The 17619-nt window shown below is 42.5% G+C and overlaps 1 protein-coding gene across 1 annotated transcript in view; it reads right to left on the bottom strand.

The window, feature by feature from the left end:
- Window positions 1-22: 22 nt before the first annotated feature.
- Window positions 23-17619, bottom strand: part of nkd1 (NKD inhibitor of WNT signaling pathway 1) — a 43442-nt gene continuing 25845 nt past the window's right edge. Inside the window, exons 4-10 of the mRNA XM_034679551.1 lie at window positions 14025-14079; window positions 7668-7771; window positions 7357-7452; window positions 4302-4449; window positions 3366-3447; window positions 2769-2896; window positions 23-1925 (exon numbers count right to left, since the gene is read on the bottom strand). Of these exons, the coding sequence (XP_034535442.1) occupies window positions 1390-1925; window positions 2769-2896; window positions 3366-3447; window positions 4302-4449; window positions 7357-7452; window positions 7668-7771; window positions 14025-14079 (1149 nt within the window). The 3' untranslated portion in view covers window positions 23-1389. The remainder of the gene's footprint in view (window positions 1926-2768; window positions 2897-3365; window positions 3448-4301; window positions 4450-7356; window positions 7453-7667; window positions 7772-14024; window positions 14080-17619) is intronic.

Below are 17619 nucleotides of genomic sequence, written 5' to 3'. Positions count from 1 at the left end.
AAAGATAGATGACATGTCAGCATTCAGGATAACCAGGTGTTTGTTGAAGACAACCTTTAATGTGATGTGAGCTTCTGCACAGCACTGCTGGGAGTTGGAGTTTTAGTCGTTTAGGAATAATTACTTCATGAAAGTGAACTGTATCATGAGGAGATGAGATGGTTGAAACAGAGGGAGAGTGAAAGATGTGAGATGGATTCAGTTTTGTTCTCGAAGTAGGGCTCAGAGTGGTTTTTATAAAAATGGGTGAAGAAAAAACACAGAGAAGCTTCAGATAGTGAATACAAAGAAATCACATCATCAATAAAGCTTATAAAATTGATAACAATATATATACCTTATGTACAGTTAATGTTAGTTCATAAAAGTAAGGAGCTTCTCGACACTTCAGTACTGAAGATAGTGACACAATTTCTTTTTCTTTCAAAAAAGTTTCATAATAATTTGAAAATAACCTCTTAGTCAAAGTCAACATTACAACAATTAGGATAAAATTAGAGGTAGCAGCGGATTTGGGATCTCTTGTTTTTTGTTTTTTTTTCTTGTTTTTTTTTTTTTTTTACTTTGTAGCATTTCATCATTTTCCTTCCCATTTTTGCTTACAGGGGTATTGCGTGCTTAAATCAGAATCTTCATTTTCATCTTAAAAAAAACCTGCCTGACAGCCTGCTTTAAATACTCATGCACCCATGAGTGCACTTCAAGTGGTTTTTAACAGACACCAGTGTCGTGACACTCACATATGCACACACGCTCACACAAGCACTATTTTACACACACACACACACACACACACACACACACACACACACACACACACACACACACACACACACACACACACACACACACACACACACACACACACACACACACACACACACACCATGCCCTGCTCTCACCTAAATTCCTTCATATATTTTCTTCTTTACATCACAGTCTCTCTCTCTTGTCCCTCCTTTTCCTTAAAGACCCATCGGCTTAGTGGTCTGGAGGGGTTGTGGTGCTGGTTTTGGAGTCTTTCATCATGTTTAGGATTACAGACTCAGGGGAAGAGGACCTTCTGTGTTGTTTATTCAATTGTCAATCTGTGCCATTTCTCTTACCCCTTTAGCTGTGATCCTCAGTCCTGGGCGCACAGTGGCCCTGAATCAATGTCCTGCTGCTGCATACCCGAGCTTTTGAACGTCTGACCAGCCTCAGAATAACACTGATTAATAACCTCTCAGCACTGGGAAACCCCTTCTGTCCTCTACAATGCCCCTGCTGGAGCAGTGCTGCTCAATATGCAGCGTCCCTGCATTGGTGGATGGAGCTCACTGCAGTCACAGTCTGCTGGCCCGGTTGGTTTTGTGGGGTTGTGCTGAGCTGTCCTACCAGAGTGAAAATTCAGGACTGATAAAAGTGGTGGTAGTGGTGATGGTGTTCATGGTGGTGGTGATGCTCATGCCGCTGTACCACTTGTGCCAGTCCCCCCTCATACAGCAGCACGCTGGGCAGGTCTCTCACCTGCTCCCTCTCCACCACTGGTCCTGTAGTTGGCAGGGGGCCCTGTAAGGCCCTGTAGGCTTGGCTGTCCTTTGACCGCTGCTTGTGCTTGCGGTAGGGGGCAGCTGACTGGTGGGGAGGGGTCTGGCTGGGTAGTGCCGGGGGAGGGGGCGCACCTCGGCTTCTCATCACCCTTCCGCTGATCTGTGCAGGTGGCGTGCGGCTGTGTGTTTTAGGAGACCGGAGGGCGTGTTTCCCCGAGTCCTGGACTCGCGTACGGGAGGGGTGGAGGCCTTCTGGAGAAACGGCGTCCACGACAGAATGCAGGCGGCGGTGATGGGTGTGTGAATGACCATTTTCTGGCTCGTGTGAGCGAGAGCGAGTCTGGTTGGATGAACGGGTCTGAGGCTCTGCCTTTGCCGGCTCTGTGGTAGTAGCTTTGAAGGAAACAGACACAGGTGTTAATTATTTTACTCTCTGGGCAAGAATAAAAAATGAAGGTTGCAGAGGTAGAGTGCCCGTTCCATCTATACATATATATATGTATATATATATATATATTTTTGCCTTTATTTTATAGGACAGCTGAAGAGAGACAGGAAATGTGGGAAGCGAAGATTGGGGGAAGACATGCAGGAAATGGTCAACTGGCCGGGAATCCGGCGACCTCTGCGATGAGGATTGTAGCCTCTGTATGTGGGGCACTTAGACCACTAGGCCACCAGCGCCCCAGCCCGTTCCATTTCAAGACTGGTCAAAATTCATCCCATGGGCTTTAAATTAAGACTTGAAAGAAAGGGTGGAAAACATCCCATTGGACTAATGAATGAATGAATGTGCAAATAGCTCGCTAATCCACTCAAAAGATCCACATTAAGATTCTGGCATCCTTTCTCCAGCTTTTCTCTCCATGCAGATAACCCTGGCACAATGTGACACAGAGCAGATCTCTGTTAGTACTTTCCTAACAGGACCAACATTAAAATAATCACATGTCATCACTGCCCATCAGATCAAGGCTGCAGCTTATTAAACCCAATATTTCACTTCACAACAGCCTGTTCTGCTGATGGGCTTTAGCCTTGAACACTTGATGTATTGTGCTTGCCGGAGCCCAGATGTTGGTACTGGCGAGGACCTCAGTGGGCTGCTAGTTTCACCTAATGGCTCAAAGCAGGTGCCGCAGTAATGAGGGCCCCTGGATACAGCTTCAAAGGGCCACGGCCTGTGATTTTCCCTCCCCTCTCCCTCTTTACACCCCCTGGCCCCCGTCCACTCACCAGCTCCGAAGCGGGATGTGTAGTTTTCAATGCCTGCCAGGTCCAAGTAGTGGTTCCTGCGTTCCAGGTTCTCATCCACACAGTGGCGCTGGCAGCCCGGCTGGGTGTGGTGGTCACTGTGGTGGCGCCTGTGGACACAAGCGGCACCTCTCATTAGGTAGCAGTTTTGGCCTGAGAGGTTCAGTATGGTAGTGTTTGGAGAAAGTCAAACAAGTGTTCCTTATGATCAGGCAGGAGCAGAGTAATTGTTAGAGGAGTGAGATTGCAAATGGAAAATCACAGGTTTGAACCTCAGATGGGAGGATTTGAACTGTGCGGTAAGAGGGCTGACTACCCCCTCTGCTGCTAACCCATCCTTTGTACAGTGGAGGTGCATTTATGCAAAAGTAATTAAAGAGTAAAGCTCTATTGCAGATCCCATGTGTGAATCCTCTCTCAAACAACCTCAGTCCCATGACACTGTAAATGAGAAAGTGTTCTCTTTCAAAATATGGATGCTATTTTCACTGATACAGTGAAAATTGGATGACAAACTCTCTTGTTGACACCACGAGCTTTAACAACAGACAGAGAACCGTGCAGGAGAGGTACGCTTACCTTAGGAGAGCTCGACTCTTCTTGTCTGCACTCTTGGGGTCATCTATGCACTTGTCATTTTTCTCTCTGGGGTGGGACATGTCTGTGTATGTGAGAGAGACAGGAGGCTATTATCAAAGAGAGTTCTACAGAGCAGCAACACATACACAAAAGCACACACACAAAAACACACAGACACGATAACAGTTACACAAGCCTGAGAAGAAAGCAACCTTTGTTTGGAGTTTTACTTTGAAGATCTATAGAAAAGAAAAACAACAATACTTCATTTATTCTATTTTCAACCCGCAGCCTCTTATAAGGCACGGAGTGAAACAAAAAAACAAGCAGAAATAGTTTATTAGGGACGTGAGATCTGATGCGGTTTCAAATTAGCATGAAGGCAACCAACGATACTTTCAAAGCTTGCTCTGTTTGAATCTCTTGACAGATATTTATAGCTGAAACAATAAGACACAAACAGAGAAGAATATATACTTTTTGAGATATTTTTTCCCTGACTACTTGTTTACCAAGTCGTCAGCGAGAAAAGTTAAGTTGAACGTAGCTATATTTTCCCCGCAGCTCTAAGAGGGGGGGAGGAAGAGAGGCAGGAAAAAAGGGAACTTTGGAGAAAAGAAAAATGGCTGTGGTTATCAAAAGGACCCAGCACATCTCTTAAGGTTTCTTTCAGAGTATTTGAAGGCGCTGAGGGAGGGGGGCCCTCTCTTAGCTCTGTCACTCCCCCATCATTAAAAATGAACCCCATTGAGTGGGAGAGATGGAGCGACGCCGAGGCTGTGAGGAACAAAGCTCTGACAGGCCTGAAGCAGCCGCCTTTCTGCATGACAACAAACACATCTCTGGGTGAGCTGACAGCACGCAACACAAGCGGGACCCCCGAATGCCCTCTCTTCTCCTCCGCCCCCCACCCCATCATGTTAATGTGGGTCTTACCTGCTACACCCTGCGTGCAACTCCTCCACCGCTGGCTGGAGTCAGGAGCCAGCGAGAGTTTGACCCGCAGTGTCTTGCTGCTGCTGGGAGAATGGTTGACGGAGGCGTCCACGACCTCATAGATGGTGTGTAGAAGGCTGGTGATGTCCTGCAGGATGTGGGAGGCAGAGGTGAGTTTAACCTGCTCTCATTCGATCATCAAATCTAAAAATATTACAAGTAATAGAACTATAGGTGACATCGGTGAAGTGACTGAATGTCAGTGCAAAGAAATACCGATGGGAACAAAGGTAACAACTCTTATCAATACACTGCTTCATTTGAACATCCAGGAGCTTTGCTCTCTGCATCGTAAGCCTCATGGTGGCAAGGTATTTAAAGATTTGCCTCAGACAAAAGACGAAAGTGATGAGAGATGGATGTGTGTTGTAGTTCAACTCTCCAAGTGAAGCGATCAGACAGGGTTTACAGACAGGTCATAAACTCAAGCGAAATGTCTTAGCAGTAGTTGAGGAGTCTGACTGAGATGTCAGGCCTGATAGCAGGAAGAGGAAGGAACATCAAAACACATAACTTTGTGTAGGACAAAGAAAAATAAACAGGTCAAACTACAATCAGTCTAGGAGAAGATAATGGCCCATGTTTTGATTTAAGGCTGCCAAAATGAAGTCAAGGTAAAATGCTAATTTCTAGCTGTACTGTGGTTAAAGCTTCAATGTGAAACATTTGGGTTGTGTTGATTTTGGTGTCCCCTGTGGATAAAGTGGTATCTCTTTTGACTGTTGGGTGAACAAAAAAGCAGTTATAAGATGTCCTAGCGGTCTAAGCACCCCCCCATACAGAGGCTACAGTCCTCGTCGCAGGGGATCACCGGTTCGATTCCCGGCCGCGACTATTTCCTGCATGTCTTCCCCCGCTCTCTACTCCCCACATTTCCTGCCTTTCTTCAGCTGTCCTTTAGAATAAAGGCAAAAAGCCCAGAAATATAACTTAAAAAACAAAAAATGGCCTGAAGTGTTGTGTACACTGCTTCATGCTAGTTTACATTTTATGGACTAATGTATTAATCTATCTTCCTAAATATAAGCAGGAGATAAAGTATATAAAAACCTAAGTATCATCTGTTGTAGCCCTGTTAAATCTACCTAATTTCCTTATCCAGCAGCCTCTTGTGGCTTTGAAAAGCTACATTTTTGTAGCTCTGTTGGGTGTTTGGATGAACAATACCGAGCTAATGACTCCCTCTTGGGTGCAAGAAACTGCTCTGGATCTTTTCAAATTCTATCTTTTGAATAAAAGAACCACCTGGGATGGGTGTGAAATGAACTTACTTAAGCAGTATCTCAAATCTGATCAATGTTTTTTTTTCGTTGGAAGGTAACACTGCTTCACCCAGCTCCTTCAAAACTGAAGAGAATTAAGCCTTCACCACAAAACTTGCTAGTTCCCTCGACTTATAAGTAAAAGGACTATTATGATTCTTTGGGGATTGTTTCAGACATAGTCACGCTGAAAAAAAAATCAAAATAAAACGAAACAACATAAGAGCTTTTTTGACATTTTCTAGCTTCCTTTAATTTTTTCATTTGTTTGAAGGGATAAAAAAAGAGTTGGAGAAGAAAGCTTCTCTATCCCCCTTCAAGCCGCTGCCTGCCGTCTCATGAGCCACAGAGCCACAGGCAATGCCAAAAAAACTGCAGAGCTAACCACACAGAGGACAGCTTCAGTCTCTTTGCACTGCTTCTAGTTGTTTTCAAAAAACACAGCCTTTCTGGATGTTCTCTCAGATCTTTACCAGGCATACGCAAGCCACGAGGTAGCTTGCAGGAGTGGAAACACACAGATGTCACTGAGTTTAGCTCTTAGGAAAGAGATTGGGGTGGGGCTTGTAAACTCTATCCTTACATATTTAGGAGGTGTGGCATTACCTGAATAGCTTAAAAGGTTTATAGGTACATACATTTGGGATTTTTTTGAATTTCATAAAAAAGACTGGGTGTTATTAGACAACATGCTCACTTGCAGACGAAGTCAGTGATTTATCCTTGAATTTAAAATTTCGGTCACAGAGCAGGTGACCCTGATAAAACCATAGACTGTATAAATAATGGATGTAGTAACCATGATGTCACCCATCTGTTCCTGAGAGCTGTTTTGAAGCCAATCGACGGCAGCAGCCATATTGGAAATGCTGAACTGAACAAGGCATAGTGTGACGTAAAGGGGCGGAGTTTGAGCCTCCTAGCCAACAGCTATGTGTTCCTGTCTGGGAGTTAAGTCAGTCATGTCCTTATTTGGGCAAAAACTCGTAATCTTAATATCTTCTGAACCGTCATGTTAGAAAAAAATTCACCCCCCATACAGTGTGTGCCGATAGAGAGATTAGCTACGTAGAGCTAAGCCGTTTTTTGAACCAGGCTGTAAACGTGTTTATTAATGCTGCAAAGATCGTCTTTTTTGAATTGGTGTGTATTTGGTTTCTGGTGTTTCTGCAGCCAGCCTCAAGCAGATTCTCGATGTATTGCAGTTTATAACACTTCCGTATGGAAGTTCATTCATAATAAATGTTTTCTTAATGATGACATGTAAGTAGGTCAGTTGGGTTTATTGTGAAGTTCTTCTGGTAACGCGTCCCTTCACCCTTGTCGTGCCTTTCCTTAATTTGACTGATAGCTCGTTTTTTTTTTTTGAGTTTTCCATAAATACTGCAATAATATTGTTATCTGGAATTTTTTTGTGCAACAATAATCACAGCATGAAAATTGGACATTGTTGCAGCTCTAACACCCAGTCCCTTGTAGTGGTTAAGGGCATTAATAATTACAATATAGAAACCGTCAGTCTCCTCACAGGAGCTTTAAGTCCTCATAGAACACGATCAATACAACATAATATTCATGTGTTTGACAAAAAGAAACCATAACATTATAACAAAGTAAACAAAGTTATCTGGGGAATTGCTACATCTATTGTGTGATGTTAGATGATGATTATTTACATGTTTCGATGTTTTATTTCTCCACACTAATCATTACTCAGAGAATAAGATCTTTACCTCTCTGGTGACTTTTCCATTGTTGTCGAAGTCATACAGAGTGAACGTCCACTCCTGCCTGTTATCCTCCTCCACAGACACAGCACACTCCAGTTCCTAAAACAACACAGCATTAAACTTTTAATACCATCCAGTGTGTGTGTGAGTGATCATGTGGATGTGTGTGTGTGTGTGTGTGTGTGTGTGTGTGTGTGTGTGTGTGTGTGTGTGTGTGTGTGTGTGTGTGTGTGTGTGTGTGTGTGTGCGCCCTGCCACTGCCCTATTTAATCTAGAGAGGAAGTAATAAACGTCCTATTGGTGTCGGCACTCACTTCAAACTGGAGCTGCTTCTGTGGCCCTGCGGGGGATTGGCTGTCCCTCTCCTGCATCTTCTCCTCCACACAGCAGCTGTTGGTCTTCTCTGGAGGTAAAGCCACTGAAATGACACACACACACATACACACACACAGATAAAAGTAAGAGCCTGAGGATGGAAACGTGTGCAATCTTAACCTGAGGATATACGGTTGCCTTCAAGTGCACCATATAAGCCCTGACTTCCCAGTTTGGCATCAGCAATTAAGATGTTTTACACATACAATGGCTCATGGTTGAAATAAACCTAAAAGCCTCCTCACAACAAGCTGCATTTTATACAAATAGAAGCTTTTTAAAAAAATGTGATGAGTTAATTATTGCATGTTTTCCATGAAGAAGAATACTGTTGAATCAAGACAGGGATGTTACGATTATAGAAGAATTACTTCAGTATACAAACAAATACTATTGAAGCTGTGACAGCACATGTTCTAAGCCAAAGCGTTTCCATCAGCCATATACAGAAATTATAAGCTCTTAACTGCATTATATATATCCCTAAAGGTTCACACCGAGAGGGGATGTCAAACACGAAACTGAATGACATTAACATGTCTTTCACACAACTGAATATTAGGTGGCATTTGGATTTAAAGGGTGGATTGGAAACAGCGTGTGAACATCAAAAGGCCTATAGGAGACCCCTGAGTCCCTCGCTCAGTGCAGCAGAGCTCATCACTTTATGAAATGACATTCACCGTACATTACCATCCAGACATTCAGTAATGGCAGACAGTCCAGAGGGAGTACTATTAATCTGTCATACCCACTTAAAGTGACGACCTGTGTAGAACATTTCCTATATCCTAGAAGTCAGTGATAGTTTCTCTCTAGTATATATGACAACACAGATTCCCCCCATCAGTATTTAAACTGAGGATTTCCTGACAAAGAAGCAAAAGCTTTAAATTTACACAGACTTCACTCATAACCAGTGGTGGACAGTAACAAAGTAAATTTACTTGAGTACTGTTCTTAAGTACATTTTTTAAGTATATGTACTTTACTTGAGTACTATTTTTGGGGGGAACTAATTACTTTTACTCCACTACATTCAGAAGACAATTATTGTACTTTTTACTCCACTACATTTCTATCAAAAAATGAAAAAAAGGAATTTTAAGGGAGCTCACTCAGCCCACATTGAGTGACACAAGGTATTTTTCTTGCTTTTGGAAACATTGGAACAAATGCCCTGATCAAAATGAATGTGTAAACTGTGGTCATATGATCTTTTTATTTCTTGCTGGACATGTATTTTGCTTATTTTTAGTCTTTTATATTACTCTTGTGCTGATATGGATCTATGGGTCTGAAATAAAGTCTCAGTGGTTTAGTCGTACCTGTATATCGTGCATCTCCATGGAGAGAGCAAATTTCACTCAGATCAGGCAGTTCATTTAGAGGTGGTAATGATGGCTATAATACTCCACCTGAGCACCCATGACCATATCTTCAGCCCGTGTTAGAGGTTTTTGAAATGAAGAATGATACGAATCATTTGAAATGTTCTCCCTGTTTCCCACTCTGCCCAAACGTCCAAAAATTCACTGTCCAACCTGAGAAAGCGTGTTGAGCTACGTAACATTTGTTTCATTCCAGATGAACATTTCAAACTAAGTTGTCTGTGCTTGGAGTAACTTAATTCCTTTTTTTATTCCATGGTATAGTTTTTAGAGATTTCAAGTAATGGTTTCTAGATAAACATAATATAAGCGAATGTACTCCTATGTAGGGCTGGGCGATATGGCCTAGTTTTTTTTTACAAAAAACTCAATTTACGATTATAATCGATTTTATGTTTTTGCCTGAAAATAGTAATAAAAGCAGTAGAATTTTCAGCTACATGCCTAGCTTGAAACAAAGCTACAGTACAACTTAAAGAGACTTAATTTTCCATCTCATGAAAAGAATCATTTCTTTGACTGTGACATTAAGCACCATGAACCAAAACTACTTAAAAAAAGTAAAAATAAAAGTACCTCCTCTGGAAAAAAAAAGTGTCTTTTCTAGAATAAACCTCAAACGAAAACAAAGGAGGTGCGAATTTAATCGATTAAATCAATTTATCGTACAGCCCTACTCCTATGTATTCTTGATTTAATTTATGTATTGTGAAAATACAAAGTTTTGAGATTATTAAAGAAGTGCTTTGAATACTTCAGTATTTTTAAAAGGAAGTACTCCAGTACTTTAACTCAAGTAATAATCTTAAAGAGCAACTTTCACTTGTATTGGAGTAATATTTGACATGGAGTATCTATACTTTGACTTAATAAGTAATGAGGCTGTGTACTTTGTCCAACACTGCTCCTAACAGGTGTTATCTGAGCTGTTAACTTATGTTGTTGTTATGTTATGTCTGTGTCTGTGTCTGCAGTAACACTTGCGTATCTTTGGATTGCACTTCATTGAAAGGTGGTCCACTCTGTTGGACGAAAATAACACAACTGCGGCTGTCTGGTTCAATGTTTCAGTTTCACTGTTGGATGCTGGCCCAGATGTAATGCTACCGGATATCCTCCTCCGCTTTGAAATCGAGCATTTGTTTGACACACGAGACGGCAAATACACGCACAACATGTAACAGAGATTTGGAAGGTGTACACGCTGGCTCCTTTGCAAGACTCTTACTAGATGCCTTCCTGCTTGATCCTCACATATGTTAATGTGTATTTACACAGAAGCTTGTTAAAAAGCTGCACCCCCTCCCACAGCTCCTGCATGTTTCAACTCTGGTCATTTTTCTGGCTTTGAACAATCACCAGCCATTCCTCCTTCATCCAATCACCGCTCTGTATGCTGCACACACACCCCTAGACAAACCACACCCCTTTTCTCTCCACCCCTCCCTTGCACTTCTCTCCATCCGCCACACTTTGAAGTCCCATTCTCAAACCTTTTGGAAGAGGATCAGACCGGCTGTAAAACAGAATCACTAATTAATTAAGCCAAGTCAAATCTGAAACACTGTTTGTTTGCTCGCCAACGGAGCAGACACAACAGCCCAATTTCTTTCCTCCTGATCCAAAGCAGATCAAAGCAGACCTGTCTCATCCCAGGGTAGGGGAAAATGCCAGAAATGAAAGGCATCATCCCAGGGAGCTTTTACCAACTTTTTGGAGAGGAGCAGCATTTGGGGTCCCGCTGTTTGATCATCCGAGGTGCTCAAAGGGAACATTGTGTGCGAGGGCAAATCTGTTCCGTAGCAGGCTCAATATGGTGGTGCGATGCCTATCTCAGAGCTAATGAAATGCCGGGAGGAGTAACAGTAATCTGCTATCACCCACCTCCCCCTGGCCACCCCCCTCCACCACAGACATAAGCCGCCTTTTTATGAGAGGAGCTGAGCCAGGGGGATTGGCTTCACATCAGATCTGAGGGGCAAGACGAGGGCAGCCGAGGCAGGCACCCTCCCAGCCAAGGCTGTTCCAGCAGCCGCGCTCTTCACACACGTGCGTGCATACACTCATACACTCATACACTCATACACTCATACACACACACACACACACACACACACACACACACACACACACACACACACACACACACACACACACACACACACACACACATACAAGGAAAAGAGGGCAGGTTGGGAAAAGTGCCACACACTGTGAGCAATCGCATCCAGCTTTCATGTGTTACTGTATTACAAACAGGTCCTGTCCCACTACACACAGTCTACTGAACAGCTCGGTGACAGACTGGCCGTGACGGTGATGTTTTAGGTATGGCCTTTGTGGGGATGGCAACTCTTCCTACTCCTTCTGAATCTCTCACTGCAGGATTCAAGAACAAGGGATTCAATTTTCAGAGGTCTGCCTCAGCTTCTTAATGACTGGCAGTATGAGACTGTGCTGCTGGGTAAACAGAATCAAAAACAAGGAACAAACAAAGTCCCCTCCCACAGTGAAAAGGTTAAAAGAACTCAAAACTCTTAAAAGAGCTTTTGTTAAGTATCTGAAACACACCAATCTCCTCTCCTTTGTAACTGTCTTGAGTTTCTTCCTTTCACCCAAAGGAAGGGAAGCTTTCATGATGGCTGGTTGTTCTATCATCTCTGTTAACACTGCCACCCATCTCATTCATACCTGCAGAAGCATCTTTATCAGATGTAAGAACACTGGATCATACCACTGCACCAGTGTTAATTTCGTTAACGAAATTAAGACGATAAATGTTCGTCAACGACTAATTTTTTCATGACGAAAACGAGACTATGACGAGCTAAAGTGCATCGCTGATAATAAAAACTCTGACGAACATGTTTTGATTTTGTTAACGAGACGATGACAAGATGAAAACATTAGTGGCCGTACGCTGGACATTCAAAATCCATGTTTTTCCCTGCTGTGCATCTCATCTTTAGAAATAAAAGTGATGCATTCCTGTGACAGGCTGAGTTATTATCTGAGGGGTGCAGTGTTAGCTTGGTCTCTACCTGCAGCAGGTGTGATTTATGAACCAGCTCTCCTCACCTCCATGCATCTGTCTCATCTTCATTGAGGGTTTTTACCCCCAATGTGAGTTAGGGACAAAGACACAACCGGGGAACATCTGTTTAATATTTGAAGTTTGCCATTTTTGCCGCCATTACCGTAAAAAGCTCCCGTCTACAGCGTGATTTATCCCAGTTTGGTGAAACATCAGACACCTTTAGTGCGTTTTGATCAACTTGTAGTCATCAAAGATGTAGATGCATTTCAGAGTGCCGTGAACTGACTGTCTGTCCAGTGCGCCTGTCACTGAGTGCAGATACATTCAAGGACCGTCGTAAATGTGCAATACAGCCCTTTCATGGCATTTTCTGTGAATTTAGAGGATCAAAATACAGTCACAGTGGTCACATCAAGAATGATTTCTTTTGGCTTTTTAGCAGGGACAGGCTGAATTATTTCACTTAAGATATTACACAAAAGTGTTAAAAGAGTGAAATGTTGACAATTTTAACATTTGGTACAACCCTGATACTGATATCTGATCTACTACATTAATTATTTAAAGAGTGAAGATGTTCTGGCAAAAATCTAAGACTAAAATGTGACGAAGACTAGACTAAAATCTTTTGAGTTTCCGTCGACTAAATCTATAAAGGGCTGAAAAGACTAAAAAGTGAGTAAAACTAAAAGGCATTTCCGTCTAAAGACTAAGACTAAATCTAAAATAACTGCCAAAATGAACACTGCACTGCACTACATACATGTTGTGAAAGGAACATCAGCAATCCTCCACAGCTGTCATCACTTGGGTCTTAGTGTGGTGTAGGAAGTACAAAATGTCTTGCTATGTGAACATGGGGAGAACGTATCCCAATCTGAAAACAAGCTGCTTTCATTTGAGAAAAAACAATTATAACTCTGCTGTATTCATCTCTGACTCCTGTTAAAACTCTGATACTATTTTCAAAGGGTGAAACTTGTTAAAAGTCTTCCGGTATGAAACAAAAATATTTAATCTCTAATCCACTCTTGCCTCCGGTGCAAAGCAGGGTAGCAGAACTTGTATTCCCACATTCTCCCTGTCTGAGACTTGAATTTGTCTCTTCAAAGATCTAATATTGTGGCACCTCTGAAAGAGACACAGTTGCTTCTCCTTAATAGCTGTAAGCAAACATGATCGCTTTGAACAATTTGAGGTTTGGAAATATAGAAATAATTCTTGCATTTTTTTATGTAGTGTTTTATTGAGGGGAATTCATTGAGGGCTTCCTCTTCTGATCATGGAGAATGATCAGAGCACTAAGGTCTTATACGCAGCATATGTCTTTAAGAGAGGACAAACTCAGCCCATTCATTACAAATCATTCTTCCTGTTGTGTGTCTTGGCTCTTTGTCTTTTACCCAGTGGAGCAGAGATAAAACAAAAGTGAGGCTTGTGCGGTGTGTTCAAATTCTGGGCTGCTCTCGTTCAACTCGGCATTTCTGTCTCCACCTCACGTTCAATCTTGTCTTTAAATGGGAGGGAGAGACTTTCTCCTCCTGGAGCTCTTAATCCAGGATCACATCACACCAGGGAAAAAACACGGAGGAATGAAGGCACTTTGCAGAGCACCCGGGGGAGGGATGGATGAGAGACGGAGGAGGAGGAGGAGGAGAAGCGGGAGGGAAGGTAAAGGGGAACTTATCAGCACATTGTTAGGGTTTAGAGAATGGGTGTGGTGCAGAGTGTAGAGGATGAACTACAAAAAACAGCATTAAACAAGTACCTGGAGGGAGATTTTCATTCCAATCAAAATAAAGGAGACCACAATCTGTGAAATCAACCGATATGGCCCTGAGTCATAATATGAATAGTAGGGGGCTTACCTTCTAAGCGGTAATGTTCATCACTAATTCCCTCAGCGCATGCTTCCAGAGAGTCCTGCAGTAAATGAAAAGAGAGAGAGAGAAAGAACACATCCATCACTCTTTCAAGTCACATAAAGTAGAAGCATCATATTTTTGTCACATAAAAACAAACATCTCTAACGGTGCAAATCCACAGCACAACTTTCCAGCACCAGAGACATGCCCAAATCAAAATTACAGCGTTTATATATCTATATATGCACAGTTGACAACTGTGCACTCGGCCTAAACAGCAGGGGAAAGTTTAAGAGGAGGGTAATTGCAGGACTGAAACTAACTGAGCCTAAGACTGGCAGTCAGAATTGAAAGTATGAAATAAGTATCTAAGTCTCTGTCGCCGGTCCTGCAGGGAATTCTGAGAAAGAGGGCTGCTAGTAAGGCTATTTCTGTGGTAGGAAAGCTGTCCTTGCAGGGATACGTTCAGCGACTTGTTTTTATCCCGGACTGTGTTCACCCTGGACCCCTCTCCTGGCAGCTCTGTCTGTTAGTGCATACCACAGAGACTGGAAGGACATGTGATCCCCCCGGGCTTCAACATGGAAAAGTCTGGCTCAGGTATCCATGTGGCATTACAGTCATCTGGCCAGAAAACCATTACTCATGGGCTGACAAACACATATGCGTGCTCACATCCACACACACATAGTCCGACACATACACACATTTGAAGACCCACCCTGGGCTTCACTGTGCCAAGTTTAACTGCACCCAAACTACCTGAAGCATTTCAGCCGGACGAGGAAACAAAAAAAATGAACACTAAGGACAGAAAACATTGAGAGGCATTCTTACATGTGCATATTGGCCTTAATATTCAATAACACACAACATAAAGTGCATCCTTTGGTATTTGTGCCTGAGAATGTGTGTTTAAAGGTGTGTGTGTGTGTGTGTGTGTGTGTGTGTGTGTGTGTGTGTGTGTGTGTGTGTGTGTGTGTGTGTGTGTCATTGGCGAGACTGTGACAGCGTGAGAGGGGATTTCTGTCTAATCCAGAGAGGTAGAAGGTCAGATGGTGTGATCCCACCCTCCTCAGACTAGTGCCGGTCGGGCCGCAGCGCAGTGGGTGGCCAGAAGAAGAGAATACAGCAAACCACAGGAGTGACTGGCTGGCTGTCAGACTGACACCCTGAGGCAGAGACTCTGGATAAACCTGTGTTTGTTGGTATGAATGGGTCAACACATGTTCCAATCTGGCCTCGTAAGCCTGATCAGGAGCCATTTGAACATGGTCTGCCTCTCTATGACGAAGGAGAGTACATCAGTAGTTTCTATGAGAGCTGTAGGGTTATGAAACTTTTACTTTTGGGTTCAGGAAAAGGATCCAAGAATCATGAACTGCACTGAAACTATTAATCAGTGTCCAGAAGGCTAACAGAAGCATTTTAAAAGCACTTTTTTTTGTCCTCTTGCAGATGGACCTCTCGAGTCCATTAAATCTACTTCATGATGTTTTGTTTATTCGGCCAAGTGTCACTCTTTAATTGCAATTAAATCAAAAGAAAAATCATCCTATTCATAGCACTGTAATAAGCCATGGTGTAACCTCTGTGTGACATATTTACAGTGAAACTGTGACTCACTGGAAACAGATGTAGTGCTCCTCAGCTGAAACCAAACACCAGTAAGTACGTTTCTACTAAAGAAATATCCTCCAGGGAATGTAATGAATCAAAATGACAAGTGTTTATTTTGCATAAATAACTGAAGGGCTGAATTTTCTCATTGCTTTTGATCTGACCACACCTAAATGATCCTGCGTTTAAACATGTGTGAGTAATGGGGAGGAAAGTTTTCTTTACATTGAGTCTAAACACCTTAAGACTTGAGCTTCTGTATGATTTGATTAACTGCACTGGTTTCCCACGGAGAACCAGTTTTGCTTATTTGCCAGCTAAAGATGAGAATTTGTCAATGAATGGATCATTTTTGTCACACTTATTTTAATCTTTGGAGGTTAATCTTGCCAGTATCTGATAGGACAGCTCAAGAGAAACAGGAAGTGAATGGGGCTGTTACTTGGAGTCGAACTAGCAGCTGTTGAATCCAAGGGTTGTAGCCTCTATACAGGGGGTGATGATTTGACAGATGAGCTAAGCCAGTCAACCAAAACAATCATACTTATTTTACCATTTTCAATGCTTATTTAATTCATGTTGGATTGAATATGGCAACATCTAGAATTTAAATTGCAGGTCTGTGGTACCTTTCAGCTATCAGTGTAGTTGTAAAAATATCTGATCACAGCTTTGGCTTTCATGAAACACATTTTAAACTGACTTTATAATGAAATAAGTTGAATTCATCACGTTTTTTTCATACAAATGGTAAAATGTATTAACAAATAGTACCATTTAAAGTATGTTTGATGTGAACTAATTTTAAAATTACAATTTTTCATTGTTTTTTACGGTGCCTGGTTGTAATGCTGTATTCTCACCAGACGGTGGCTATAGAGTGTCTTAAAGCTGTTTTCTAACTGCATTAAACAACAGAAGAAGAAGAATGCTAACTGCATTAAATAGCAAAAGAATGGGTGCTGGTGGCCTAGCGATCTACGCGCCCCACGTATATAGGCTTTGTCCTCGTCTCAGCGGACGCCGGTTCGACACCCGGGCGGTCGACCATTCACTGCATGTCTTCCCCCACTCTCTACTCCCAACATTTCCTGTCTCTCTTCAGCTGTGCTATAAATAAAGGCGAAAAAAGTCCCCAAATGTATCTTTAAAAAAAAATTGCAAAAGAAGACGAAAACATTAGCGACAGTCGCTGCAATTTTCTCAGTTTCGGAATCTCACACTACTACACACGTATAACCAGAGACTGAGCATGGCTGTAAATGTAAACACACACGCCACGCTGCTGCTGCGTCACTGAATCACTGACACAAAGATCAAGACAGACGCTGACAGTGCCCACTACTAGCAGCCCCTCGTCCTGCTGCTGCTTAACGTGACTGCCACACAAACAGGCTTTTAATGGGACATGTATGTGTATGTGTATGTGTGTGTGTTTGTGTGTGTGTATGGGGGGGGCACTATTCGAATAATCGTCAAATAGATGCCAATGATAATCGAAGAGTATTTTGGCTTGACATGCCCTTCCCTATGCCTTACCTGTTCATTTATGACAGCTGTTACAGGTTAACCACTGCTGAACCATCTCTTTTCACACAGTTGGTTCCAGAGATATGGTATGACCCATGTCATGGTTTTGATCTAAACTGGGTATTAGCCTGTGGTAATATTAACAGTGGCTTCTGTTTGGCTCCTAAAACTAAAATTCTTCTTGATAAGCGTTCCCTCAATTCCTTGCACGCAACAGCACATGCATGCACGCACATACGCACACACAGATTCAGCATCTTGAATGCATTTCTGGTTTTTTGATGAATGATCCAAAATTATTCCGGGGTTAACCAGAACATGAGAAAAAGGGGGAAGAGGAATGTGCTAATTGGTTGTTGTCTATGGTGATGGATGGGAGCTGTATTATGAGGAAGCTAGGGTTACTCCGGGGTTTGCTCTGGCAGTGTAAAAAAGAAAATTCTCCATG

The sequence above is a fragment of the Notolabrus celidotus genome, chromosome 3 (genome assembly GCF_009762535.1).
Source record: "Notolabrus celidotus isolate fNotCel1 chromosome 3, fNotCel1.pri, whole genome shotgun sequence".
NCBI classification, from domain to species: Eukaryota; Metazoa; Chordata; class Actinopteri; order Labriformes; family Labridae; genus Notolabrus; species Notolabrus celidotus.
The sequence above is the reverse complement of the archived record's forward strand: the minus strand, read 5'-3'. Positions and strand labels throughout refer to the sequence as shown.